We start from the raw sequence: 27673 nt of genomic DNA, 5'->3' as shown, positions 1-27673 counted from the left end.
CTGTACTCATTCACCAGCCTGGCTGCACATTAAGTCGTAATCCCATGTACTCACCTAGAGACAACTCTCACAGGCAAGGGCTTAAATACAAGGCTGAATTGAGGACTTGCTTCCAAGGAAACATTATTTAGGCAGCTGCCCATGGGAGCTGGCATTGCCAAATTTCTCAAGGAGAATACACTGCTATGCTAAAGTGTTGGACGGGTCACCCGCCTTAATTCCGCATCCTGCTGATTCAGCAGTGTTAAAGGGCTCTGCCGTGGAAGCAACCTTTATCACTGGGGTACCAACTTGAATAATATATGGGGGGCAGGTAACCCCCGCCCCACATAACCAATCACATGATGCAGCACACACACACACACCATTTGAATGCCAATATTCATCAACTTCGTAGGGGCCAGGCCCCCGCAAATATTGTACTGGGGGGAGGCAAAGGGACCTTGGTCCCTAGGAGTTGGCTCCTCTGCTCCCCTGCCTGTCCCTTGCAGCTGGCAAGTGAGCAGCACGCTGCTTCTGAATGATGGGGAAGGGTCATAGCTCAGCGACAGCGTGTCTCAGGGTCATTTTCTGACTGCTTGAAACCCTGGTGCACTGCTGGCAGACAATATTGAGTCAGGTGGTCTGACTCTGTATAAGACAGCTTCCTTTACTCCTACTGAGCTCCCAACCTTAGCTATAAAATCTATCCAATAAGTGTTTGGGAGATCCATTTTAAAGCACCATTTCGCCTAGCGACTGTAGCCACATCCTACGGGAGTGAATTCCTGTTCCTACTGCCAGCTCCACGGACAAATCCAACTCTGACAGGTTCAGCAGGAGAGTTTTATTTCTCTCTCTCTCTCTGTCCTGGGCACTTTCCCATGTAGGACAGCTACTCAGAAGCCTTTGCAACAAGGACTCAAGGAATGCTGCATACTGCTGCCCCACTAGATCTAGAGCTACAAAGAGTTCAAAGTTATTGCAGTTCCCTTGAATCCACAGGATAAGGAATCGAAGCAATCCCTTCGCTGAGGACAACTGATACAGGCTTGCAAGTTACACAGAAATCTTCCATGAACTAGACACTCAAAATAAGGGGGTAAGGGTGGAAGATAAGAAATATAACTGCTTTTGTTGCAGGACCTATTTCAGCTCAAGCTAGAAACATGCTTTGCCCCCTTGTTCTCCACCTCCCCCAACCTCATCGTATGGGCCAGAGGAAGATTTCTCTGTAGCTTCCACACGCTAGTTGCTCCAAAGAAAGCCTTTGCTCACAAAGGCATCCTTAAAATGCATCACCAGGTTTCCTCCCAATGCAAACTGGTTCCCCTCATGTGTGGCTCCTCCGGTGCATGGTGAGGTATTTCGCCTGGGTGAACTTCCTGCCGCAATCGGAGCATGCAAAGGCCCGTTTCCCAGTTGCCGGGCCAGGCTGGGGTGCAGAGGGAGGCTTCTTGCTCGCGCCCGTCCCTCTGCAGACGGACTTAAACTCTGGCAGGGTCTTTGGGGGCTGAACGGGAAGAGGAGGGCCTTCCCCAGGGCTGGCTCCGCTCGGAAGGAGTCCACATTTCGCCAGCTTCTCCTCGTGCGTCCTCAGGTGGGTCTGCATGATCTCCTCATCCCGGAAGCGCTTCTCGCACCTGGGGCACGGGTAGGGCTTCTCCTTCACCTCGCGGGCCCTCTTGAGGGCCAGCGCCTTGGCGTCGCCCGCCTGCAGGAGGTGCTGCTCCCCGCGGTGGACCCTCTGGTGGCTCTTGAGGTGCTGCAGCTGGCTGCAGGTCTTGCCGCACAGCAGGCAGCGGTAGGGGCGCTCGCCGGTGTGCATCCGGTTGTGGATGGTCAGGGTGGCCTGGTTGCGGAAGGTCTTCCCGCACTCCGCGCAGGCGTAGGGCCTCTCCCCGGTGTGCACCCGAAGGTGGCTGATGAGCGGCTGCTTCTGCGAGTAGCGCTTCCCGCACGTGGTGCACGAGAAGGGCTTCTCGCCGGTGTGGACGCGCTGGTGGCTCTCCACGTGGTGCTTCTGGCTGAAGCGCTTCCCGCACTGCTGGCAGGAGAAGGGCCGCTCCCCGACGTGCACCTTCATGTGGGCCACCAGGATCTGCTTGAGCCGGAAGCTGCGCCCGCACTCCGGGCAGGAGAAGGGCCGCTCGCCTGAGTGGGTCCCATGGTGCTTGCGCAAGTCCTGCTTCTTGTTGAAGCTCTTTCCGCACTGGGCGCAGGTGTGGGGCTTCCTGGGGCCCGGGGCGGACCCAAGATGGCGCAGGAGCTGGAGCTTGGCCGTCAGGCACTTCCGCGCCTTGGGGCTGGCGTCGCTGGCCGCGGGGTCCTCCTTCTTGCGCAAGTGGGTCTTGATGTGCCGCTTCAGGTCCCCCCGCGAGGGGAAGCCCTTGGGGCACAGGTGGCACCTGAAGGGCCGCTCCCCGGTGTGCGTCCGGATGTGGATGACCATCGCCACGTTGCTCAGGAAGCTCTTGCCGCACTCGGGGCACTCGGGGGGCTTTGTCTTCAGCGTCGACTTCGGGGGACCCTCGTCCTGTGCGCTCGTCGCCCGGGTCACCGGCTTCTCCGTTCTGGAAGGGTGGACCACCTTCTTCCTCTTGTGCCGCCGGACATGGACTGCCCCTCTGCCTTCGTCCTCGTCTTCCATCCTGATCCCATCTCCTGCAGGGAAGAAAGGGAAAGGGAGAGTTTCGCCATCACCGACTCAGGGAGAAACCCCACGCTCAGTCCCCGAGAAGAACTTCGTTTGATCTTACTGCAAAAAAAGCTTTAATAAAATTGTGTTTTAAAAAAAGAACTGGCTACTGGAACAGAAAAAACACCCTGGTAGTGTTTTTTACGCAAAACACTAGAAGCGATAGCTCTGAAAAAACTAAAGATGAGTAGTAATTGGGCAGTATATAGAGAGCTGCTAACCGGAGTAGAACATCAGGTGAAATTGCAAGATTTTGAAGAGATAAGGGATATATTAACTGATTGGCTAGTTTCACCAACTAAATGATATGTTTAAGATAGATAAAAAGAAAGGTTTCGGCTATGAGACCTCAATATTTGAAAAAGATGTTAGAAAATATAAAATTACTGTTGAAAATGTATACAGTAATTACTTTTGGAATGGCATACAAAGGATGAACAGGTAAAATCTGTAATGATACACTGGGCGCGGGATCATTTGGGGGCATAATATTCAGCTTTCAGATTGGGAAAGGTTATGGAAAACTGATTTGAATTTTTGGGCATGTTGTGGTGGCGCCCACCCTGTGGTGAAGACATCTGAAGTATATGTTTTTATTTATGCTGGAAGCCTCCCATATTGTCTTGAGCAACCCAGCCAGATGGGCAGGGTACAAATAAGTATATTATTATTATCATTATCACTAGGATGACTAGACTTGTGCTTCCTCTTCCAGGGGCAGGAGCCATTATGGCCTCCTTGCCTCTGGTCAGCTTGGCAGGCCCCATTTTAACCCTGTGAGGGGGGGAAATAAAAAATCCTCCCTCGGTACCACAGCCTTTGTGGTTTCTCTCTGGCCTTCAGGTTATCTGTATCTCCCTCAGGGACTTAAGGGTTGAGGAATCTAAGGGGATCCGGGATCCTTCTTGTGGAGAGGTCAGACATATTTTTCCTCAGAATAGGCAGGGATGGGGGCAAAATGAGGGACTTAGAAGCGGTCCTCTATCTGAGGTGTTTTCCCGCCTTTTTTTCCTTCAGGAGAGCGTTTCCACGGCAACAGCCTCCAGAAGGCCGCAGCCAAATAAATGCAGAATGGCTAATTCCCTCAGGAGACTTTTTCCCCTATGAGAATTTGAATTTACTTCATTTTTTAAAAAATTATATATGCTGGATCGTAAGGGGGGGGGGAGCCCCAAAGCTTTTTACGCAAAAAGAAGGGCGGTAGGTGGAGGCATTTGGAAACGAGTTTCAGTTCGAAATAATCTGAAATAGACGGAATCGCCTCATGAGTCTGGGAGGAGTTTCGAATGGAGTGGGATTAAGTCTACTGTGCAAAACTACGGGATAACTTGGAGGTAAAAACACCAATCGCTGTTCTTATGGTTATGTTCGTATCCCAAGTTTCCCTCAGGGCGACATCCATGGCCGCCTGACGGCAACGGCAGCCCTGCGAGGTGGGCCAGGAGGAGAGGCGGGGACCGGCTCCATTCCAGCGCTAGGGAGCTGGAGGAGGGGATTTGAACCCGGGTCCCAATCCTGGTCCACATCCCGAGATGCTGCCGGTCAGAGTTTGTGCTATCTGCGAGGCCGGAGCCATGTAGGCCCGACCGCAACACCGGTAGGCCTAAGGACCAGTTATTGGGGGGGACGGGACAAGGAAAGCATAGCTGCCAAGTCCGGATCGTAAAGATCCGGGATCGGCAGCGCGCGCATGACCGGAAGTTGCATGATGCAACTTCCGGTGGCGCTTCGCCCTTCTATGGGCACCAGAAAATGGCGGTGCCGGCGCCGGAAGTCGCTTCTGCGCATGACCGGAAACACGTGAAAGCGACTTCCGGTGCCGGCGCCGCCATTTTCTGATGCCCGTAGAAGGGCGAAGCGCCACCGGAAGTCGCGTCACGCAACTTCCGGTCATGCGCGGAAACGACTTCCGGCGGCGGCGCCGCCATTTTCTGGTGCCCATAGAAGGGCAAAGCGGCACCAGAAAAATGGCCGCCGGGAAGAAGCGAATTTAAGGGACAATGCCGGGATTTTTCGCCAAGCGGGAGACCGCTGGGAAACGGTGAGAAAAAAGGGGTTTTCCCGGCGGATACGGGATACTTGGCAGCTATGCAAGGAAAGGCCTGTTTGCAAGGACCCCCCCCCTAAAAAACCCAACTCACCCAGCCAGGGACTCTGGGGCCTCTTCCATTTGGGGGTCTTGAGGGGCTCCTCCATGCAAGGCTCCTCTTGGCGCTCGATTTTGCAGATGATCTCGGGTTTGGCGGACGGGTGCCCTGTCGTGGGAGCAGAGGACAGCATCTTTATTTCCCCTTCATTTCTTGCAAGGATATTGCATCCTTTTCTCCAGGTGGTGCAAAGTGGCCCCCTCGTTCCCCACAACAAGAAGCCTGCGAGGTAGGCCGGGCGGAGAGGTAGCAAATGGCCCAAGGCCGCCCGGCGAGCGTTGCGGACGGGTCGCAATTCGAACCCGGGTCTCGCAGGTCTCACAGAGCAACACACTCTTTTTAAAATTTTTTCATTTTTTATTTGCATTTTCAAAAGCAGGAACAGAGAGCATATTTGACCCCCCCTCACCCCCATCCCACTTACAACTTCATACCAAATACAGTCATACCTCGGTTTAAGTACGCTTCGTAGAATCATAGAAGCGTAGAGTTGGAAGAGACCACAAGGGCCATCCAGTCCAACCCCCTGCCGAGCAGGAAACACCATCAAAGCATTCTTGACATATGCCTGTCAAGCCTCTGCTTAAAGACCCCCAAAGAAGGAGACTCCACCACCCTCCTTGGTAGCAAATTCCACTGCCGAACAGCTCTTACTGTCAGGAAGTTCTTCCTAATGTTTAGGTGGAATCTTCTTTCTTGAAGTTTGAATCCATTGCTCCGTGTCCGCTTCTCTGGAGCAGCAGAAAACAACCTTTCTCCCTCCTCTATATGACATCCTTTGATATATTTGAACATGGCTATCATATCACCCCTTAACCTTCTCTTCTCCAGGCTAAACATACCCAGCTCCCTAAGCCGTTCCCCATAAGGCATTGTTTTCAGGCCTTTGACCATTTTTGTTGCCCTCTTCTGGACACGTTCCAGCTTGTCAGTATCCTTCTTGAACTGTGGTGCCCAGAACTGGACACAGTACTCCAGGTGAGGTCTGACCAGAGCAGAATACAGTGGTACTATTACTTCCCTAGATCTAGATGCTATACTCCTGTTGATACAGCCCAGAATTGCATTGGCTTTTTGAGCTGCTGCATCACACTGTTGACTCATGTCAAGTTTGTGGTCTACCAAGACTCCTAGATCCTTTTCACATGTACTGCTCTCAAGCCAGGTGTCACCCATCCTGTATTTGTGCCTTTCATTATTATTTTTTGCCCAAGTGTAGTACAGTACTTTACACTTCTCCTTGTTAAAATTCATCTTGTTTGCTTTTTGCTTCAGTTTGAGTACTTTCAGTTTAAGTACTCCGCGGACCCGTCTGGAACGGATTAATCCACTTTCCATTACAGTACTGTACTTTCAATGGGAAACAAAATTAAAAAAATTCCTTCCAGCAGCACCTTAAAGACCAACTAAGTTTTTTATTTTGGTATGAGGTTTCATGTGCATGCACACTGAAACAGAAGTCCCCAGACGCTTATATAGAGAGAAAGGGTGGGGAGGGGTATCACTCAGAAGGGTGGTGGAAATGGGTGATTGACTGACTGATAGCTGTTGACCACTGTAAACGACTGCAAATGGTCTTGCATGAAAAAGGATGAGATGGCTGAAGATCGCTTTATCATGTATAATGAGATAAGAATCCAACGTCTCTGTTCAAACCAGGTCCCTCCATGGTTTTAAGCTTGGTGATAAGTTGCAATTCAGCAACTTCTCTTTCCAGTCTATTTCTGAAATTTGTTTGTAGTAAGACAGCTACTTTGAGATCTTGTATAGAATGTCCTGGGAGATTGAAGTGTTCTCCTACTGGTTTCTCTGTCTTGTAATTCCTGATGTCAGATTTATGTCCATTTATCCTTTGGCGTAGGGTTTGGCCTCTTTGTCCAATATAGAGAGCTGAAGGGCACTGTTGGCATTTGATGGCATACACAATGTTAGAGGATGAGCAATTAAGTAGTCCTGAGATGGGAAAGTTTGCTTCAGGTTAAGTACAGACTTCCGGAAGCAATTGCATACTTAAACCGAGGTACCACTGTACAGCATATCTGCATATGCCATATGACTTCCCTTCCACACTTTTCCTGGTTCCTTTTGCTTTTCTACTACTCCGCGTAATCCACATCTTTTTCATCATCCCATTTGTTATCTATTAAATACTCTATTTCAACTCTGCTGGATTTACACAAGACCTGCTAACGTCTTGGTCTATAGTGGTTCTTGAAATAGTAAATTATCCATTCCTTCTTATATTCCTCATCTTCGTTTTCTCTTATCCTGGACCAGCCAGTTCAGCATATTCAAATATATTACACTGCCATTCTTCCTTAGTGAGTACTATGCTTGTTCTCCACCTTTTTGCCAATAAGGTTCTAGGTGCGGCAGTGGCATAGAGTAGTAAACTCTTTCATTTCTTTGGGACCTCCATTGTTACCATCCCCAAGAGGAAAAACTCAGGTGTTTGGGGGGGAGGTTTTTTAAAATATCTTTTAAAATTCATTATATATAGTTTCCCAATATTCCTTAATTATTTTACAGGACTACCACATTTACACTTCCAACATATACCTTTTTCTTTTTTTAGACATTTTCGCCAATCTGGTGGGTGTTAAGTACCCTCTGTGGGCCATTTTCATCATTTTTTCTTTTATCGCATAACATGCCGTAAAGTTCATATTTATTTTCCACAACCTTCCCCATAATTCATAATCAATATGATGACCCACATCTTGTGCCGGACCAACACTCTAACCACTACACCAGGCGGGCTTGCAGCACCTCCCTTATGGTCGTCCAAGAATGACGACAGGATGTTGCCACTATCCCTTATGCCCGCAGCAGGTGCCTTCGTTCTGCAGGACGGTCTCTCCTCCAAGCCCCCGCACCATCAAAAACTAGCGCCAATGAAACTCAGAGCAGGGCCTTCATCATGGCTGCCCCTGATCTGTGGAACTGTATCCCTGTTGGAATATGACAGGCACCCCTGGCAGCACTTTCCTGAAACAACTGAAGACATTGTTTCATTTCAACAGGCTTTTCAGGCTGGATGAAAAAGCCGCTGGCTTAGAAGTGCTCATTTTGTACTGTTTCGAAATCTACCTCAGTGGTTAGCGTATTGTATTGGTTTTCAAAGTGGTTCGAAACGACGACAACTATTTCTAGCTCTTCTGAATGACATAAAATTGCCTCGAGATGCATGCGGAAATAGAGTGATAAAATAAATAAATAGTAATACCTGTTCCGCATTTGTAAGAACTCTTTATTTTTTAGTGTGGTGACACTCTCGAACTCCCTGCCTCTTGACGTCAGGTGAGCACCTTCACTGTATTCTTTTCGGCACCTCTGGGTCCGCTTAGCACACTTTGGGAGCACACTGCATTACAGAGATGATTTGTGGCTGGGTGATGGCACTGCCCTTCCCTTCCTCCTGCACCCTCCACAAAGATGCTCCAAAGAGTTGGGGGAACCCCCAGAACAGATTTAGGGGGCACGTAACAGTATTGACAGAATGCCTGGTTTTCATCATTATTTTAATTGCGAAATGTATTTTATTCTGTTTTACATACTTTGTTCTGTAATGGCTTTGGCCACGCAAATAAATAATATTCGTATTTGTATTATATCAGTCATGGGGGATGTAATCCACTGGGAGCAGTCAAATACAACATTCCTGGTTTTGCTAGAGTGGGCATGCAAGGGGATGTTTGGTCCAGTCAGTCAAAACTTCCTGTTCCTCCTAGCCTGGAGCATCCTTCCTTGCATGTGACTAGTGGGTGGGCGTGACCTTTCCAGACCTGGTAAAATGACAAGGCATGCTGCCACTCTCTCTCTTTTCCATCTTCTTTTCGTCCTGCGAACTTCCTGGAATGAACTGCTGGCTGCCAGCCAAGCAGTCCCCCAGGTCATCTTCCTTATGGGATAAACCTGTTAGTATAAATTTGTAACTTTAAGCCGGGCATCCCCAAACTTCAGCCCTCCAGGTGTTTTGGACTACAATTCCCATCATCCCTGACCACTGGTCCTCTTAGCTGGGGATCATGGGAGTTGTAGGCCAAAACATCTGGGAGGGCCGTAGTTTGGGGATGCCTGCTTTAAGCCTTAAGTCTGCCTTCAGAGATCACACGGTGCTCTGCCTGATCATGAGTAAATTTCCCTTTTGTTACTTATGAAGAAGATTGTGGTGTACTTATTCTTTTAGGAGGGATTCAAGGGGGTCTTACCAGGAAAATATTAGAACACAATGAGGACAAGCCTAATTGAATTGCATATTGTCTTAAGAAACTCACACGAGTTTGCAACTAGTTTTCTGCTTTGTAAAGGGGAATGCACTCTGCTAGGTAAAGAAACTTGCTAACGCAAGTTAGGAAGGATAGTAATAAACAATATATCCTCTCCTGCCACCCTGAACATTCCCACAAATCATACTAGCAACCCAAGGTTATAAATAAGAGCATCCCTCTAGCATTCCTTTCTAGGTACCAGGATGCTTATCAGTTATTGTATACCATGCCAGGACTCCTACAGAAGGCTATCCAGCAGCCTCCTCCTACTGGATGGACTGTCAAGTGAGGGAAGCAGCTGTATCCACAGCATCTGGGGACATGTTCAAGGGAAACCATACTGTCCCCTGGACTAGGACCTGGGAGATAAGGGTTCAAATCCCCACTCAGCCAGTAAGTTCACAGGGTGACCTAGGACCAGTCACTGCCTCTCAGCCTAACCTACCTCTCAGCATTGGTGTGGGATATAAATTCAATGGGGAAAAAAGGCAAATGGGGAGGGTTGCTGTTGTTGCAATCTGGTCCTGCATGCAGGTTTTCCACTGAGGCATTTGGCTCGGCCACCATGAGAACTGGATGGCAGACAAGATGCGCTCTCTTTGGCCTCATCTGGCAGCCAGGCTCTTCTGATGCTCTTCTGCAGGCACCAAGCGGGTGAAACGCTGGTCTAAAGTCAAACAAAAAGTTTCAGACTGGCGCTTGGGCTACAGTTTGCACGTTGCAAAATCTTACATCAGCCCCCACGTCGGTTCAACGAAGAGATCCTTTCTCCCCTGCAAACCCTGACATCTCTAAGCCAGGATCGTTTATCTGCTGCCTCCAGACTCTGAGGAACATCAAAGGACACCCAAGCAGGGAATGAGGGAGATCCTTACCCAGAGAGGTGACCGCTTCATAGTTGTCCACCATCACGGCCCGGTAGAGGTCCTTCTGCCACTCTGCTAGCTCCGCCCACTCCACCGAGGAGAAATAGATGGCCACGTCTTCAAACATCACCTGCGGCAATGAGAAAGGGAACCTGGAATGGACAGTTCCCTCTGCTAGTGGGTGTGATGATGACAGCCCTCACAGGCCTCATCCTGAATTGCAAGGGGATTGAGCTGGATGACTCTTGGGGTCCCTTCCAACTCTGCAATTCTATGATTCCAGCTCTTTTGAATTGAGAACTCTGTGTTTGCTGGGAAGGGGCCAGTCAAGAGAGGAGGATGGAAGATGGATGGCCTGGAAAGAAGGAAAGGCATCCATAGACAAGAGGTTAGCAAAACAGAGCCACAGAGTATGGCCGGAGGTGCACATTTTGACTACGGGGTTTGGACGAGATGAGCTTTAGGATCCCTTCCAACTCTACACATCTGTGAGCTGCTCCTATTACAGACCCTCCCTTGAAGCCTTACACCTTCTTTCCCAAGAAAGCACTTGCAATTCAAACCTGTAACTGGTTAAGAGATCAGAACCATTAACTCCACCCTAGAACAAAACATGGCTTGCAGTTAGTCTAAGCATCCAACTCCACAGGACACCAAATCCTTAAAAACCGGTTTCTCTGTTGTCAAGAAGTCCTGATGGTTTCCATTTTGTTTCATTTGCTTATTTATTTGTATACTGCCCTTCAGCCAAAGATGACAGGGGAGTTCACAACACTAAAATACAAAATAAGAAAACAAAATGTATAATAAAAGCAAAAAACAAAAAAGGAATCCCCCTCCTAATTTGTTGTCAAATTAAATATCCAATTCCCTTTCCATTTTTTGAAAGCCTTCCTTTCAAATAGCAGAACTAGAGGATGGAGACATTGACAATGCTTCATGATGTGCCACGGATGATTCTGGAAGCAGAATCCCAGTCAAGTATTTCTATCCTCCCACATCTCCAGCAAGGGTCCACAAAACCCTCTCCAGCACTTCCACATTTCTGACACTGATCTGATCAACAGTACACCTTCCAAATTTAAAGGCATTAGCTGCCATCAACAGAGAAACTGCTTTACTTCAAAACAAAATTCCTTCCAGTAGCACCTTAGAGACCAACTAAGTCTGTCAGAATTGATGCTTTTGAATTATGGTGCTGGAGGAGACTCTTGAGAGTCCCATGGACTGCAAGAAGATCAAACCTATCCATTCTTAAGGAAATCAGCCCTGAGTGCTCACTGGAAGGACATATCGTGAAGCTGAGGCTCCAATACTTTGGCCACCTCATGAGAAGAAGAGAAGACTCCCTGGAAAAGACCCTGATGTTGGGAAAGATGGAGGGCACTAGGAGAAGGGGACGACAGAGGACGAGATGGTTGGACAGTGTTCTTGAAGCTACGAACATGAGTTTGACCAAACTGCAGGAGGCAGTGGAAGACAGGAGTGCCTGGCGTGCTATGGTCCATGGGGTCACGAAGAGTCGGACCCGACTAAACAACAAAGTCTGTCATTGGTATGAGCTTTTGTGTGCATGCACACTTCTTCAGATACCTGAATATATTTTTTTAAAAAAATATTTTGTTTCGACTACGGCAGACCAACATGGCTACCTACCTGTTTTACTTCAAGTCAGCAGACAGAATATTATCTACCAAGGAAAGGAAAGGATGGAGCTCTCTCCATAATCTCTCCTCCAATCTCATGCATGCACAAAACCTTCTGTAATTAAAGTCCTCCATTTTCTCCAGCGGACATATTACGGTCGACTTTTAAAAATGGAGTTTGGTGCCACTTTAACCATTCAGGAAGGGCTTCCATATTTATAGGCTCTCCCTGGGGATATCATGCTGCTGCAATTGTTGAACATCCAGCTAACACTTGGACTGCAACCATTTATAAAAGGGGGGAGCTCTCCTACACCCCCCCCCGCCACCGCATATATGATCACATATTCTCAATAAGCTGTGCTTTTTGCCAGATGGCATAATTACCTAGTTCCCCATTCCAATTAAATTGCTCGTGGTGGCTTAGACGATTGTCAGGAGGTTGCAGGGCTTCGTTTTAATCTATATTTGCCCCAGATTTTTATAGCCAGATGCAGGATGGGGTGTCATTGTTCCAGACTGCTTTTATTATTAGTCCAAGGCATTATTAGAAAAGACATAACGACAATGCAAAATTTATCTGTTCAAGCTGCAGTCAATAATAATAATAATAATAATAATAATAATAATAATAATAATAATCCACCTGCGTGCTATCCTGGGTGTCAAAAGGCAGTATATAACTGTTTCCATATGCAAACTCATTCTATTTGCATGATCAAGAACAGCAATGCACTGGGGTGCTCAGATCTCCCAATCCACCAGTATTGTTCTAGAAGCACCAGTTGCTGTTTGCTTCCATATAGTCCTCACCTATTGAACACTGATCCAGTCTGGTGTAGTAGTTAAAAGAGTGTTGGACTGGGACCTGGGTTCAAATCCCCATTTAGCCATGAAGCTCACTGGGTGACCTTGGGCCAGTCACTCACACGCAACCTAACCTACCCCTCAGGGTTGTTGTGGGGATATGTTGTAAAGCAGGGGTAGGCAACCTAAGGCCCATGGGCTGGATGCGGCCCAATCACCTTCTCAATCCGGCCCACGGATGGTCTGGGAATCAGCGTGTTTTTATATGAGCAGGTGTCCTTTTATTTAAGGGAGGCTTTTAATGTTTAATAGATTACTGTGTTTTATTTTTCTGTTGGAAGCCGCCAGAGTGGCTGGGGAAACCCAGCCAGATGGGCGGGATATAAATAAATTATTATTATTATTATTATTATTATTATTATTATTATTATTATTATTATAAAATGCATCTCTGGGTTATTTGTGGGGCATAGGAATTGGTTCATTCCCCCCCCCAAAAAATATAATCCGGCATAGGAATTGGTTCATTTCCCCCCCCAAAAATATAATCCGGTCCACTACATGGTGGACCGTGGACCGGCCCACGGCTAAAAAGGTTGCTGACCCCTGTTGTAAAGCATGAGACTCAGGGTTGTGGGTTCGAGCCCCCATTTGAGCAAAAGATTCTTGCATTGCAGGGGGTAGGGCTAGATGACCACCGTGGTCCCTTCCAAGTCTACTCTTCTAGGATTCTATAGGGAGGGGGAAGAACCACGTAAACCACCTTGAGCTCCTTGGAGGAAAAGGTGGGATATAAATTGAAAGGCTGGCCAAACACATTTCACACCATGAGGATGTGGAATTGGTGCCTCACACAAGTGAAGGGGATGTATTTTTTAAGGATTCCCATGTGGGGGTGAGGTGGGGACAAAACCTGCACACCCCTGCAGCAACTATCACACCAGAGACAAAATTCTTGCCCCGGTATATATATATATATATATATATATATATATATATATATATATATATATAGTGGAACATAAAAATAAAGGGAACATAAAAATCCCCTCTCAGAATAGTTATAAACTATAGAAGCTTTGGTGCTCTTGCGCTTGAACTCTGCTTGCTCATTCCCCATTCAGAAATTATTTCGCTACAATGGTGGAAAGCGCCTCTCTTGCAGAAGGCATATGAAGACTCAGAAATAAAAAGGTTTTTTTTTAATTAAGAAAATAAATCAGGTATACAGATGTATGACAGAAAATGAAAGGCGCAGGACAAAAATGGCTGGAAGTATGTAATCACTTAGGGTGGGTGGAGGGGAGGGTGGTGGGATGCTGAGGTGTGTATTTTGATTTGATTTGATGTTATTAGAGGAGACTTTATTCTATCTTTTTTTCCTTTTCTTTTTTGTGCGTGTAGTTATTGCAATTATAACTGAAAAATTGTCTTTTATGTTTTGCTCTTGTTTTGTTTCCATTTCTATTCCATCTTTATTTTTGTTTGTTTGTGTTCATATGAGTTGTAATTCTTTTATTTAATCCTTATCTTTTTGTTTGTGTTTATATGATTTGTAATGTTTGAAAATAAACAAAGAATATTTTTATATATATAAAAAAGAACTCTGCTTGCTCATTTCCCACACGCATCTTTTCTTATGTTCTTGAAATACTATAACTCAACAAGCTTCAAGACAGAAAAGGAAGAAAGGGTTCTCCATGCACCTGGGCTCAGGTAGCAATGCCAGTCGCGGAAAACTGCAGGAGAGACTGCTCTTGTGCTCGGGTCCTATTGGGGCTTCTGTTTGGCCGCTGCGAGAACAGGATGCTGGACTAGAGATATGTGACTGGCCTGATCCAGCAGGCTCTCCTTATGTTCCTATGTAAAGGAGACCCTCCCTGCCTGAGATCTGAGGGTTGCTGCCAGTCAGGGAACACTGTGCCAGATGGTTCTATAGTCTGGTGAGATACAAGGTGGCTTCCTGCGTTACTTAACAGCTTGCCGCCTTCCTTTTCAAGCAGCTGCTTCCATTTCAGGGGCAGAGGATCCACTCAAAACAACAATAGCGCGCTGGTGTTCGGGGAAGATGGGGAAGTGTGCTTCTTTCCCACAGCTTGAGGGGTCAGCGCTCATCTAGAATGAAGTTGCACTGTCATCGGGGGCAGCTGCCGAATGGCATCTCTGTCATCAGGGACAACCCACCGAAACTCAACCCATCTCTGGGCAGCGTGTGATCTGAACCGCAGGTCGTGGGTTTGCTTGGGCAAAGTCTTAGATGCGCTTTCTTACAGTGGTCTGAGCAGCAGTTGTGTAGGACAGGAAGGTGCCTCGAGGAAGACTAAGAAGAATAAGGGCTTCCTGTTTCAGGAACACCCACTGAGGTTTGTGTGTTTGCTTTTATAAACACTTTTATTACATTTTTTGAAAGAACAAAGAACAAGCTTAACAAAACGTAACATGAAGGTCGAAAACGGTCCCAGTGAGTTCCAGGGGAGCATTTAGGTACATAGCATGGTGGATTGTAACATTTTCACTCTAGTAAGTCTCTCCAAAGATGTCATAGAATCATTGAATTGTAGAGTTCGAAGGTACCCCCCGAGGGTCATCTAGTCCAACCCCCTGCAAATCATAAATCACAGCTAAAGAATTCACAACAGATGGGAACCTAACCTATGTTTCAAAACCTTCAATGAAGAAGAGCCCACCACCTTCGGAGGAAGTCAGTTCCACTGTTGAAAAGCTCTTGTTTTCAGAAAGTTCTTCCTGATATATTAGTTGGAATCTCCTTTCTTATAACTGAAAGGCACTGGTTCGAGTCCTACCCTCCAGAACAAGCTTTGTTCCATCTTCCATGGGACAACCCTTCAGATATTTGAAGATGCCTATCATATCTTCTCTCATTCTTCTCTTCTCCAGGCTAAACATCCCCAACTCCCTCAATCGTTCCTCATAAGGCTTGGCTTCCAAACCCTAGATCATATTTGAGATGCTTTATCATCTTAATAACAAAGTGATATGATATGATAATAATGTTCTTATTTCTTACATTCTGTTCTCCAGTACCTCTAATGTGACCCATATTAACATTTTTGTTCAGACCTAAGTCTGTTCTCACTTCTTCATTACCCCTGTTTCCTTACTGGCATTTAAAATGGCTGCATTGCTTAGGCATAGGTAAACCCTCCGTCGAAGAAAACTCTCTTGGAGCCAAAGGGAAGGAACATGGTCATCTACTACCTGGTGTCAGGCTGCTATGGCAAGCCAGTCATCCTTAGCACGACTAACTCAACATCAGATCTGCTCCTGATATATGGAGAATTATTGTGTATGTATATCATCGCTGTTCCCAACCATCCTGTAGCAGTGAGTTCCAAGGGGCAAATGTGCAAGATGCACAAAATCAGCTTGCCACTCCGCATTTTTCACCATCCTGTCTGTTACATCTTTCTCCCCATCCCAGCACACAAATAAATAATATGTTGGCCAACTTTCTGCTTCTACCTTTAAACACGCCTGCTGAAAACTTTTATTCCTCCAGGCCCATGCAGGCAATTAAGAATACGTATAATAATAATAATAATAATAATAATAATAATAATAATTTATTTGTACCCCGCCCATCTGGCTGAGTCTCCCCAGCCACTCTGGGTGGCTTCCAATCGAACATTAAAACAATACAGCATTAAATATTAAAAACTTCCCTAAAAAGGGCTGCCTTCAAATGTCTTTTAAAAATAGGATAGCTGCTTATTTCCTTGACATCTGTTGGAAGGGCGTTCCACAGGGCGGGTGCCACTACCAAGAAGGCCCTCTGTCTGGTTCCCTGTAACCTCACTTCTCGCAATGAGGGAACCACCAGAAGGCCATCGGTGCTGGATCTCAGGCTGAATGATGGAGACGCTCCTTCAAGTATACAGGACCGAGGCCATTTAGGGCTTTAAAGGTCAGCACCAACACTTTGAATTGTGCTTGGAAATGCACTGGGAGCCAATGTAGGCCTTTCAAGACCGGTGTTATGTGGTCTTGGCGGCCGCTCCCAGTCACCAGTCTAGCTGCCGCATTCTGGATTAATTGCAGTTTCCTTCAAAGGTAGCCCCACTACCAAATCAGGTAGTTAACTGATGCCTGCTTTTCACTTTTATATGAAATGAAATGAAATTGTTTATTGCGGTTATAAACCAGCTCCAACAGCACATTCACAAAAAATAGAATCTGGATTTATAAACAATATACAGCAAACCGCTTAAGACTTAAAATTGAATTAAACAAACATAAGAAAACCTAAAAGTTTAAAATTTGAGATACCATACAGAATGACCCTGTCACCCTGGAGGCTCCCTTTGACTATTTTCCCCACAGACAGGCTAACTTGGTCTGGGAGGATAGACTGTGTCTGCAAATCTGTGTGCAGAATCTGGCGACTGACCAGGTCGTCTTTTGATCTTTTCCTAAAAGGAGGGCATTCAATTTAGACTTCTCTGGAAGGTCAGCAAGCCTCTCCAGTAGGGAAGCAATGGTGTCTCTGCGTGCCTCATCGTAGAAGGGGCAACTAAAGAATAAATGTTCGGGGCTTCCTATTTCCCCTAGTGGGCAGGTACACAGTCTCTGGTCGTATGGGACTTTTCCGAAGGATCCTTCCAGAACTGGCGATGGTAACGCCGAGCTTCGGGCAAGAGTAAAGGCCCTTCTTGCGTTTCTGGATTCGAGATAATAGAGGTATGCAGCCGGGGCAGCAACGTATCTCTCATTTTCTGCGATTATGAAGTCAGGGGACCTCAGGCTGTCCTGCTGCCTCTCAGAATCTATAATTCTTTCTTTGACCTCGGATCTTGCTTGACCCAGGCCCAGATTTAAAAGGGCTTGGGGAGCAAAGCCCAGTTTCTGGAGGGTGTTCAGGACTGCTACCAGCCATCCAGACTGAAACTGATCGCAAAGGATCAGAGGAGCTATGCCTCGGGGCCGCAATTTCAAGGTGAGCCATTTATAGATAGATATTAAGCTAATATAAGCCTCGACTCTCATTAGCCCTGTTTCCATGCGTTTGGAACACATCTGGGGACTTGTAGGAGGGCTCTGAGGAGTTTGGACTGAACTCTCTCAAGGGGAATGAAGGAAGAGGATGGTGGGCCCATGAACGATCCGTAGAGGAGCTGGGCCAACGTTTTGGCCCTGTACAGTTTTAGGGCTGTGGGGACATAAAAGCCCCCTTTGTTTCTAAAGAATTTCAGAATGCAGTTTGCGGATCTTTCCCCAGCACTCCCAGTAGAATTTATATGGATTTTGTTGGCTCCCGAAGCCTGGACTGCCATTCCCAAATACTTATAGTTCGACACTTGTTGTAATTTGTGGCCTTGGAGTTCCCAGTTTCTGATCTTTGGTTTTTCCCCGAAGGCAAGAATCTTTGTCTTCTGGTAATTTATTGTGAGGCGTTCTGTTTCACAGTAGACTGCCAGTTCTCTTAGAGCTCTTCTCAGCCCTATGGGGGATCTGGAGAGAACTACTGCATCGTCGGCGTATAGCAAAACCGAGATATGCCGGATTGCTATCTTTGGAGGGTGGAATTCTAGGTTACTAAGAGTGTTATTTATATAAAAATTAAATAGTGAAGGGGCCAAAAGGCACCCTTGCCTGACTCCCTTGTATGTTTTAATGGGCTCTTTCACTTTTATATGGTTTCTTTGCACACACTACTGTGAACCACTTTGATTTTATTTTAATGAAATAGCAGCATTCAAATATTTTAATAAATAAACAAACCTACTGCCCTCCAGATGCTTTGCACTACAACTCCCAGCAGCCCCGAGCCACCACAGGCGTGCTCCCATCAGCTGCACCACCATGTGGGCAGGGGCTGATGGGATTTGTAGTCCAAAACATCTGGAGAAGGAAAGCACTAATAGAAAGCAAGACCAACCCATTCCAGAAGCCAGACATGTCTTTGGGGGCGGGGGGGGGGGCTGCCTTCCTGAATAGCCTCACTGAAAATGCGGGATCCCTAAGCTCCCCTCGCCGCCCTCTGGACCTACCTTCGCGGAGCAGGTGTGTGGACGGTGGGGGAAGAACCATTCCCAGTTCATCAAAAAGACGAAACCCCCCAATTTAAAGCCCCTCTTTATTGCTATTTAGATTTAGGGGCTTGTTGCCTCGTTAAGCTTTAGGGTTGGGGGCGCAGAGGGATCCTTTCCTGCCTCCCAAGCCCACTGGGAAAGAGGGTGGCGCCACTCTGCACGTGCTCAGAGGCGCCCTTGCGGCAGCGCCTGGGCTCTTATCCATTCGAAGAAGCGGGTGGAGTTTGAGACTCTGCTCTCTCCCTGCACTAAAGGAAGACTAAAGGCGAGCGCCGCCCCCCCCCCCGGAACAGACATCTCCTGCTGTGGCTGTTGCTGCTGCTGCTGCCGCAAGGCCTGGCGTCTGCCCCCTTACCTGTGCATGAGCCCCCGAGGCCATGGCGGGGTGCAGGACAAAGGCAGAATGCAGATTGCAGCAGGAGGAGGCGCCGCGGACACCTCTGCCGCCGCCGCTGCTGCTTCTTGCTAGGGCTAGGAGGATTAAAGGCGCCCCGGACGCCTGTCCAGACCAGAGCAGGCGATGCGGGATGCTGCAATCTCCAGGAGGAGGAGGAGGAGGAAGAAGAAGAAGAAGAAGAGGAGCAGCTCTCGGCCTTCCAGCCTCGCTTCCCGGAGCATCCTGGGAAATGGAGTCCGGCCTGGGGAGCGGGCCCTGGGAAAAGGCAACGCTGCGAAAGCGTGGTCTCTTCTTTTTTGGAGGGGGTTTGTCAGAGTCTCACAGCCCCTTTCCTTGCCCATTGCAGCAGCCGTGAAAGGACTCAGGAATCTAGGAAGATGCTTAACACGATAAGTCTGGCTCCACCAAGCTCACTACTGCCGGCACAGGCAAGCAGCAGCAGCAACTCTCCGGGGTTTCAGGCAGGAAGCCTCTCCCAGATCTACCTGGGATTAAAACCTGGGACTTTCTGGGTGTCAAGCAGATGCTCTGCCACCAAGCTGTGGTCCTGTACCAGGAATCTAGGAAGCTGCCTTATTTAATTTATACATTTATTGCATTTATATGCCACCTTTTCCTTCAAGGACCACAAGGCAGCATGTATATGGTTTTCCCTCCTTATTTAATCCTCACAACTACCCTGTGAGATACGTAGGTTAGGAAGAAACGACTGGCAGTGAGCTTCAGGTCCGAATGCACATTTGATCCCTGGTTTCCCAGGTCCTAGTCCAACACTTTAGCCACCAGGGCCGGCTCTAGGGGTAGGCTGGGTGGCGTGGGGTGCCAGGGCGCCAGGTCGGCAGGGGGGCGCTGCATGGCGAAGCTGCGCGGAAACCACGCTGTGTGCTGCGCCCGCCCACCAGCCGTGGGAAGAAATGGGGCGGGGGCGCCGGAGCGATCCGCGCACCTCGGCGCCCGACCCGCTTAAGACGGCCCTGCTAGCCACTGCACAACACTGCCTCTTATACCAAGTCAGACCATTGGCCCATCAAGCTCAGTACTGACTACACTGTCTGGCAGCGGCTGTCCAGGATTTCAGGCAGAGGGGTCTCCTAGACCTAGGTGGAGATGCCATCGGGTCTTGAACCAGGGACCTTCTGCATGCTCCTTAGGGTGCATGTTTTCTTGTAGGCATTACTTCCAGTTTGCTGCTGCTGTGAATGGGCATCGTGTTTATCTCAAGGTTTCCTCTGAGTTGGCGGGGTGTGGGTGTGTGTCACACCTTTTACAACAGCCTTCCAGATATTTGAGACTATGGCCCATCAGCCCCAGCTAGCATGGATTTGGGGTTCCACAGGGTTCAATTTGCTCCCCCATACTGAGTTAACTTCTGTACAAAAGCTCCAAGTTTGGGAGCAAGATGATGCACAACTCTGCTTCTCCTGCACAGCTCCAGCAGGTGTGGCGCTGGATCGGTGCCTGGCCTCTGTAATTGACTGGGTGGGGGCCAGTAAACGGAACCTCAAGCCGGATTAGGCTGAGACATTCTTCCTGGGAAGGTACTTAGCCCAGATGAGTGGAATACATCTTGTTCTGGATGATGGGATTACTCTCCGCTGGAAGGAGGAGCAAGTGAGCAGGCTGGGGGTATTATTGGGTCCAACATTGTCATTGCAGCACAAGTTGCACCACAGAACTCAAGAAGAGCCAGCTGGAGAAGGTCAGTAGTCTGTCTAGTGTAGTGTCCTGTTCTTACAGTGGCCAGCCAGATGCCCATTATGGAAAACCAGCAAGCAGGATTTGAGCACAAGATCAATTCTCCCCTCCTCCTGCAGTTTCCAGCAACAGGTATTCAGAAGTGAAGTGACCAAAACTGCACACAGCATTCCAAACGTGGTCACACACCAAATATAAGGACTTCAAGATAATGGTAGTTTTAGTCTCAATTACTTTCCTAATGCCTTTTTAATGGCCACTGCAAACTGTTACTTCTAGCTGTTTAGCTGGTAGCCCAGTTGCACCCCTATCTTAAGCCTGGCTTAAGTTGTGCTACGGTAATCTCCAGGCTGGACTACTGCAATGCACTGTGCATGTGGCTGCCTTTGAAGATGGTTCAGAAACCAGGGCATGGCACAGATTGTTAATCAGGGTGTGAACACACAATATTGGCTCTGTCCCAGTGGGCAATTTGTATCTGGACCCAATTCAAAGTGCTGGTTTTGTCCTGCCTTCTCCTATATAAACCTGGCTGGACCCAGAGATCCTCATCCAAGTCCCTTCTCTTTATGCTGCTTCCAAGAGAGGTCTGGAGGGTAGCGACAAGAGAACGGGCCTTATTTTCTTGATGTTCCCCCTCTGTGGAATGCCCTCCTGACAGAGGGCCACTTGGCATCAACCTGCTCATCTTTTCAAATCCAGGCAGATACGTTTTTGTTTACTGAAGAGAGACAACAATGGGAGGCTTTTATTCTAATTTTTTAATGCAATTTTTTTTGGGGGGGGTATTTTTATTCTCACTGCAAATTGCTTTTGGTGTACATTAAAAACAGAAGTATAAAATGTAGGTAATTGCCAGTTTATTAACAAGAGTAACATTATGTATTGCCCAATTATGGAAGGAAAAAATAATTCCACCTTTAAGAGTGGGCACAGAATTAATTCCAACTTGGTAACTAGTGCAATTTCCTATATCAGGGATGTAGCAAAAATAACCAACAATATGACAGATTTACAGAAAGATTGTGCTCCCTCAATCAGATCTGGCTGACTCCCACTCTGCCATTCCGATTTGGAATGGCTTTTATAAAAAGGTGTGTCTGGCACCCACTTTGAAGTCTTTCTGGTGCCAATTTATCACAAAGCAGCACACAAGGCCGAATCGGCACAAGCAAAACAATCCTTTTGCTGCAGCAAACTTGCTGGCAACGATGGGTCCTTCTTGTAAGGGTCTGAGACAGGCATGGAGACCCCGTGGCCTTACAGATCTTTGCTGGATTCCGAACTCCCGGAATCTCTGGCTACTGGCCAGGCTGGCTGGAGCTGGTGGGAGTTGGAGTCTGACAACATCTGGAGGGCAAGAGGCTCCTTAGCTGAGCAGTAAAAAGGCAACCACCAAGCACCATTCCATATAGCTCAGTTGGTTAGGGCATGATGCTGGTAACACCAAGGTTGCAGGTTCAATCCCTGTCTGGGATGGCTGCATATTCCTGCATTGCAGAGGGTTGGACTAGATGATCCGCATGGTTCCTTCCAACTCGTAAGATTCTGTGACCTTTACTTTCCATTGAGCAATCAAGGTGAGGATGGGGCAGAGACGGTCTGGGAGACCCTAGGCCCAGAGGGAGATCTGTTTCTGAACTGGGCCAAGATCAGTTTTCCTGGCCTGCTGTGTTCATAAGTGGGCGTTGGCAACGGCTCAAAGCGTGTTCCTTGTCCTAGGGCAGCTAGAGGCAAAGTTGGCATCACAGACATGGAGTCACAGAATTGTAGATTTGGAAGGGTCTCCAAGGGTCATCTAGTCCAACCCTCTGCAATGCAGGAATAACAGCTAAAGGGATTCCCAGCCTGGGGATGACGACACCACATAAAATCATGCCCCCTCCCCCACTTCCATCTTGGAAGACAGAATGGAAGCTGAAAGGTTGGGAAACTGAAAGCACTCATGTGAACCTTGGGTTTCTGTGAGGTTCACATGAGTGCCTCTTGCCCCCAAAAAACTGCTGCTCAGTTGACAAGGGGAGGAAGATGGGGTTGGGGGGTGCACACATTCATTCACCCTGCCTGTCAACAAAGAGTCAAGGCAGTAGCTGCTTTTATCCCTCTTTTTTATTTTCTTTAGACGAGGTTGTAAAAAAGTCCAGTACGATGTTCAACAGCCACCGAACTTCCCCAACATCAGTCACAGACCAGCTCAGAGCCATTTCTTCCCCGCTTTTGAGGTCTCCTCTTCCCCTCCCATAGAAAGGTGATCCAACACATCCACTTTTCCTCTCCTCTAAGAAAAAGCAACAGATTCCCACTGGTCAAGGGGCAGAATGAGCGTCATGAAGGGGAGATGTCAAGGTGGTCCAAGGTGGGGTAGAGAGCCCAGGACACAATCGAGCCAAAACTTCCTGGAAGCTCCCTTTTCCAAACTGGGTGGGGCTGCTTCTGCTGTGCTCAAAGCTGGGCATCCCTCTCACGGCCTGGGACTTTGAAGACTATAGTACACTTGGTGTGGTGGGGTACCGGCTTTAGCATGCTGCCTTCCGAGAGAGAAATGTTCCCCTGACCCTGAACATTGTCCCTCAAGGAACCCAGGAGCAAGTTGAGCAACTGATCCATCAAGCTGGCAAGGAGCAGTAAACAGAAGCAGGGAGAAGCTCTCTCTTCTCCACCCCCGCAGTTTGCCTTGCTCCTTCATGTCATCCCTGCAGGAGATACTGCGCAGGACTATCAACCTCTGATTGATCTTGAGAGTGCCCCCTAGGCAAGCCTTCCTAGGCCACATTTGCCCTCTGCTTGGCATACATTTAAAACATAAGGGGTGTGGACTAAGACACCGGGTGAGCCCAGCAAGTAGGGGGAGACTCAGAACAGCAGATCAGGGAAGAATTGGGAGCTCATACCATGCGACTGCGGTTGCTGCTGACTGGGAAACATACACTGCTGAAGAGCTCAGGAAAGGAGAAGAGCTCTTATTGACAGACTGAATCCCAGCCACCCCATAGCTGGAGAGACAACAGCTCCCCATTTTCAATATGCCAATGCTGCCAGAGCTTGAGGCTTCCCTCGGTGTACCACAGGTGGGCAGACAGTGGCTTCAAGACCCCGCTATATGGTAGCCCAGGAGCTCCTCCCAGGAACAAAGCAGCCCCTGACACCTAAGCAAAGCCACGTTCCGCCAGCAGACTCAGTGCAGACCCGCTCTTCCTCCCCTGGGATGAGAGAAAAAACTCTCCCCGTCAGCAGGAATGGCCTAGGTACGAAAGCAGCAGCTCCAGGAAGGAGAGGACAAGAGACAAGGCCACCCCCCTCCCCAGTCAGCCAGCCAGCAGAAAGTGGGGTTACCTCTGCACCGAAACCAGTTCACCTAGAGCAAAAGGGATTTTTCCATTTCATTTCAAAAAGTGCATGGCAGGTTTCCCATGCCATTGCCCCACCCTGCAGCGACCGCACATCCTCTGGCAGGCAAGGGGAAGGGTGCTTGTGTTCCCGTTCCAAGTGCAACATCAACTCCTGCACACTTGAGGAGTGTCTACGTGAGTTCCGCTTTCTCACGCCTTCAAAACCTGGAGACGCATGAAGATGCTCCGTTCCTCCATGTGAGAAATCCATCCTTCTACGTGGGACAGCCCCCACTACAGGGACAGAAAACACAAAACCAGGAAGAGCGAGGGGCCGCCATCCACTGCACTGTCCTCCGGGGCCTCGGGACTTGCAAAATGGCATCCTCGCTGGCAGGCAAGCAGGCAGGCAGCTGGTTCGCCTTCTCCCCAACTGCCGCAGGCTGCCAGAGGTCGCAGCGGATGAGCCGGCACTAGGAATCCTCCAGGACGGAGAGAGATGTCACAAGGGATAAATAGAACTTTATTTAAATAAACATTTGTCAACATCTTTGTACAAATTACAAGTCCCCGTGTCCAGATCCTTGGGCCGCTGCCGGGAGACCTAAGCTCCAAAGCTGCCGGGAGGCCCTTTGAGAAGGTCCACTAGGATGTCCAGGAGCTGGCTGTGCTGGTGGTGCAGGTCCCCGGGGATGGCGGCCATCTCGTAGGAAAGGCACACCTCCACCATCCTGGAGAGGGCCACGCGGAAGTCGCGCAGGAGCCGGATGGTGTAGGAGTCGCCCTCCAGCACCAGCAGGTCGCTGTCAACGAGGGAGACGGTCGCTCGCCAGCCGTCATCTGGGGGCAGGGAAGAAGGGAGAGGAGCTTAGAGGGGAGTCCAAGGGAGACTCCTGGGCCAGGAGTAGGTGGCGGCTGCAGGGGAGGGAGTCTGCTTGAAGCTCTCCCATCTGCCTTGCACCACCCTCCTGCCTGGCACACTGGCAAGGAGGACCTGCTGTTTAAGTACTTATCCTTGCACTCTCATCACGATTGTCTTCATCGTTTATTACTTGTACTCCACCCTTCTGACTGGGTTGCCTCAGCCACTCTGGGCAGCTTCCAACAGATTATAAAAGAACACACACGGTAGACCAGACATTAAAAGTCACCTGATACAGGTCTGCCTTCGGATAAAATAAATAGCCAGGTGCGCAACCTCCACATCCAGAGACTGCACCTCTGCAAGACTGGGGAGTAATAACAAAGGCTGCTGTATGCCTGTGAACTTTTAGACGGCATCAGATTAGCTGGTATTAGGAGAGAGGTGGTTGCCTCCAATGGGATGCCCGCCCATCACCTTCTACCTACCAAATGATTCGTGATCCCTAAACTGCCTCCCAAAATGGGGCGTCCTCTGTGTTTTGGAGTACAGTTCCCAGCAGCCCCTGCCACCATAATGACATGGTCTTTGATGATCCTACCAGGACACTGGAGAAGAGCACGTTCTCTGGGACATGCAAGGCCCAGACCCTGTTAGACCTTCATAACGTAGAAACAGGAATCTGCCCTATACTGAGTCAGACAAATTACCCAGCTAGCTCAATACTGTCTACGCTGACTGGCAGCAACGGCTCGCCAGGGTTTCAGGCAGGAAACATTTCCACCCCTACCTGCAGATGTTGCCAGGGAATGAACCTGGGTCCTTCTGCATGCAAGGCAGACACTCTCCCGCTGAGCTACAGCCCTTCGCTTAAACCAACCGCTGCCGATTCCTGAAGCAGCAGCAAAAGCGGAAGCTGGAAGTTGTGCGAATGTGGAACTCACCCCGCACGTGGATGTCCGTATCCGTCATGAGCAGCACGGCCAGGGGGTGCACCTGTGAGGAGTCGCGCACAAACACCCCGCCGTTGGACTTGACCGCCATGAAGTACGTCAGCCAGCGGCTGTAGAGCTTGGACGTCTCCCTGCAGTAAAGAGGAAGGGGCTGTCTCACACCTGGCCTGCCGCCACTGCCCTCCCCCTGTTCCTCCCCACCAGGTCATAAGCACCCGCCTGCCAGCCGGCCTAGGCGGTACCTGGCCCACTTGCCTGTTGATCGTTGACTTGTGCAGGAGGACAGTCCCAGCCTTGGTCCGGTACGTGTAGCTGTTGGGCTTGAACTTGCCCTGCCTGGTCACTTTGCCTTGCCTGACCTGGGTAGAGGAGTAGGCAAAAAAAAAAGGGGGGGGATGGATTAGCAAGACAAACCTGGCTAAGAGTCTCTTGCTGGGTTGGCAAGGGGAATGATTTGACACTGCTGCTTATTACGTATTGCTCCCTATGTTTTATGTACAGTGGAACCTCGGTTTATGAACACCTCGGTTTACGAATTTCCGGTTGAGTACTCCGCGGACCCGTCTGGAACGGATTAATCCACTTTCCATTACTTTCAATGGGAAAGTTCGCTTCAGTTTATGAACGCTTCAGTTTATGAACAGACTTCCAGAACCAATTGTGTTCATAAACCGAGGTACCACTGTACATAACAGTGTTCAAAGCCCTAAATGACTCAGGCCCCAAATACCCAAAAGATTGCCTGCTTCCTTCTTGGGTGCTGAGATCAACAGAGGAGGCCCAGTTGGTAGTTCCAGTTCCTCTGCCTCAGTGGCTCGAAGGGGTAGTGGCCCCATAGCTCCCTTGCTCACAGAGGTGTGCCTGGTACCTTGGTTACACAGCTCCCAGCGAATGCTTTCGACGCTTGAGGTGTACGTTTTTAGGACCCATGTTATTTTTTATGGTCGCAAGTTGTTTTAAATTGTGTATTAATAAAGATGGCGATCATTTTGCGCAGGGGTTCTGTTCCCGGCCTCTGCATGCATTAGCAGAGTGCGCATAACCCCCACCCCCCCGTTCTGCCCTGTCTGCTCCAAAACCCAGAGAAACTTGAGAGAATCCACCAAAATTCTCACCCAAGGAACCCTTCCCCAGTGTTCCTTCACCCGCAAACAGTATGGGAGGGGAGGTGGGTCTCTTACCTGGATGAGATTGGGGTAAAGCCCAGCCATCAGGACGCCCTTCACCAGCTCCTCTTCCTCACTGTATTGGTTGCACACAGACGAAGGCAAGAGGCAGTCCGAGGGGGTTGGCACCAGGTAGGCCTCGTAGAGGTTCTCCGAGAACTGCTTCACCAGGCCTGTGGGGTACAGAGGCAAGCTCAGCGCCAGGCAGCACAAAACTAAACTAAACTGTGGAGGAGAGAGCAATCCATGGCTCCTAGCCAGGATGCCTCAGCTCTGCCTCCAGTGAGAGGCAGCAATGCCTCTGAATACTAGTTGCTGGAAACCAGGAGGAGAGAGGGCTCTTGGGCCTGAAACCTGCTTGCAAAGGTTTTCCGCAGGTGTCTGCTTGGCCACCGTGAGAAGAGGATGCTAGACTAGATGGGTCACTGGCCTGACGTAGCAGGCTCTCATGTTCTTAAAGTGCTGGGTACAAATTCAGCCTGGGCTTCCTTCTTGGTCTTCTCTGTCCACATTGGCAGAAGGGGATTCGGAAGAGAGCTGCAACAAGATTCTTAACAGGGCAGGGCAGTACTGGCAAAAAGAGAAATCTGGGGTCTGTGGCTTTCTTCCCTTCCACATACAGAGCCCTGTTGAATATTCCATTCTGGCTCCAGAACAACCCTGTTCTCCACCTTCAGAAGCAGGCAGAATTTCTCTAGGTTCAAGCTCTTTGATTACAACGGGGATCCATGCCAGGAGGAGAGAGTCTGTGGGAAGCTGATGTTTAACCTGAGTAAAGCTTGGATGGGGAGCCTGTGGGTCTCTCCA

The 27673-nt window shown here is 48.8% G+C and overlaps 2 protein-coding genes across 5 annotated transcripts in view; both read right to left on the bottom strand.

Annotated features, from left to right (window-relative positions):
• Positions 1-1168: 1168 nt before the first annotated feature.
• On the bottom strand, positions 1169-19154 carry LOC118092060 (uncharacterized). Of its 2 annotated transcripts, XM_088653983.1 has the most exons (5): positions 18820-18838; positions 9971-10091; positions 9541-9762; positions 4819-4932; positions 1169-2643 (listed from the first exon to the last, which is right to left on the bottom strand). In XM_088653983.1, exons 3-5 carry the CDS (start codon positions 9644-9646, stop codon positions 1313-1315), a joined length of 1551 nt encoding a protein of 516 aa, XP_088510109.1. In that variant the 5' UTR covers positions 9647-9762; positions 9971-10091; positions 18820-18838; the 3' UTR covers positions 1169-1312. The 2 variants fall into 2 exon arrangements, with proteins under 2 accessions (XP_088510109.1, XP_034985682.3); XM_035129791.3 differs by lacking the exon at positions 9541-9762 and having other exon boundaries at positions 18820-19154.
• A 5233-nt stretch (positions 19155-24387) lies between these two features.
• The window catches only part of DHX30 (DExH-box helicase 30), a 31968-nt gene continuing 28682 nt past the window's right edge, over positions 24388-27673 (bottom strand). For all 3 annotated transcript variants that reach the window (XM_060281040.2, XM_060281039.2, XM_060281038.2), the window contains 4 exons: positions 26882-27039; positions 25952-26059; positions 25692-25827; positions 24388-24725 (listed from right to left, as the gene is read on the bottom strand). In XM_060281040.2, coding sequence (XP_060137023.1) covers positions 24490-24725; positions 25692-25827; positions 25952-26059; positions 26882-27039 — 638 coding nt within the window. In that variant the 3' untranslated portion in view covers positions 24388-24489. The remainder of the gene's footprint in view (positions 24726-25691; positions 25828-25951; positions 26060-26881; positions 27040-27673) is intronic.

This window comes from Zootoca vivipara, chromosome 11 (genome assembly GCF_965207765.1).
Source record: "Zootoca vivipara chromosome 11, rZooViv2.hap1.1, whole genome shotgun sequence".
NCBI lineage: Eukaryota > Metazoa > Chordata > Lepidosauria > Squamata > Lacertidae > Zootoca > Zootoca vivipara.
The sequence above is the reverse complement of the archived record's forward strand: the minus strand, read 5'-3'. Positions and strand labels throughout refer to the sequence as shown.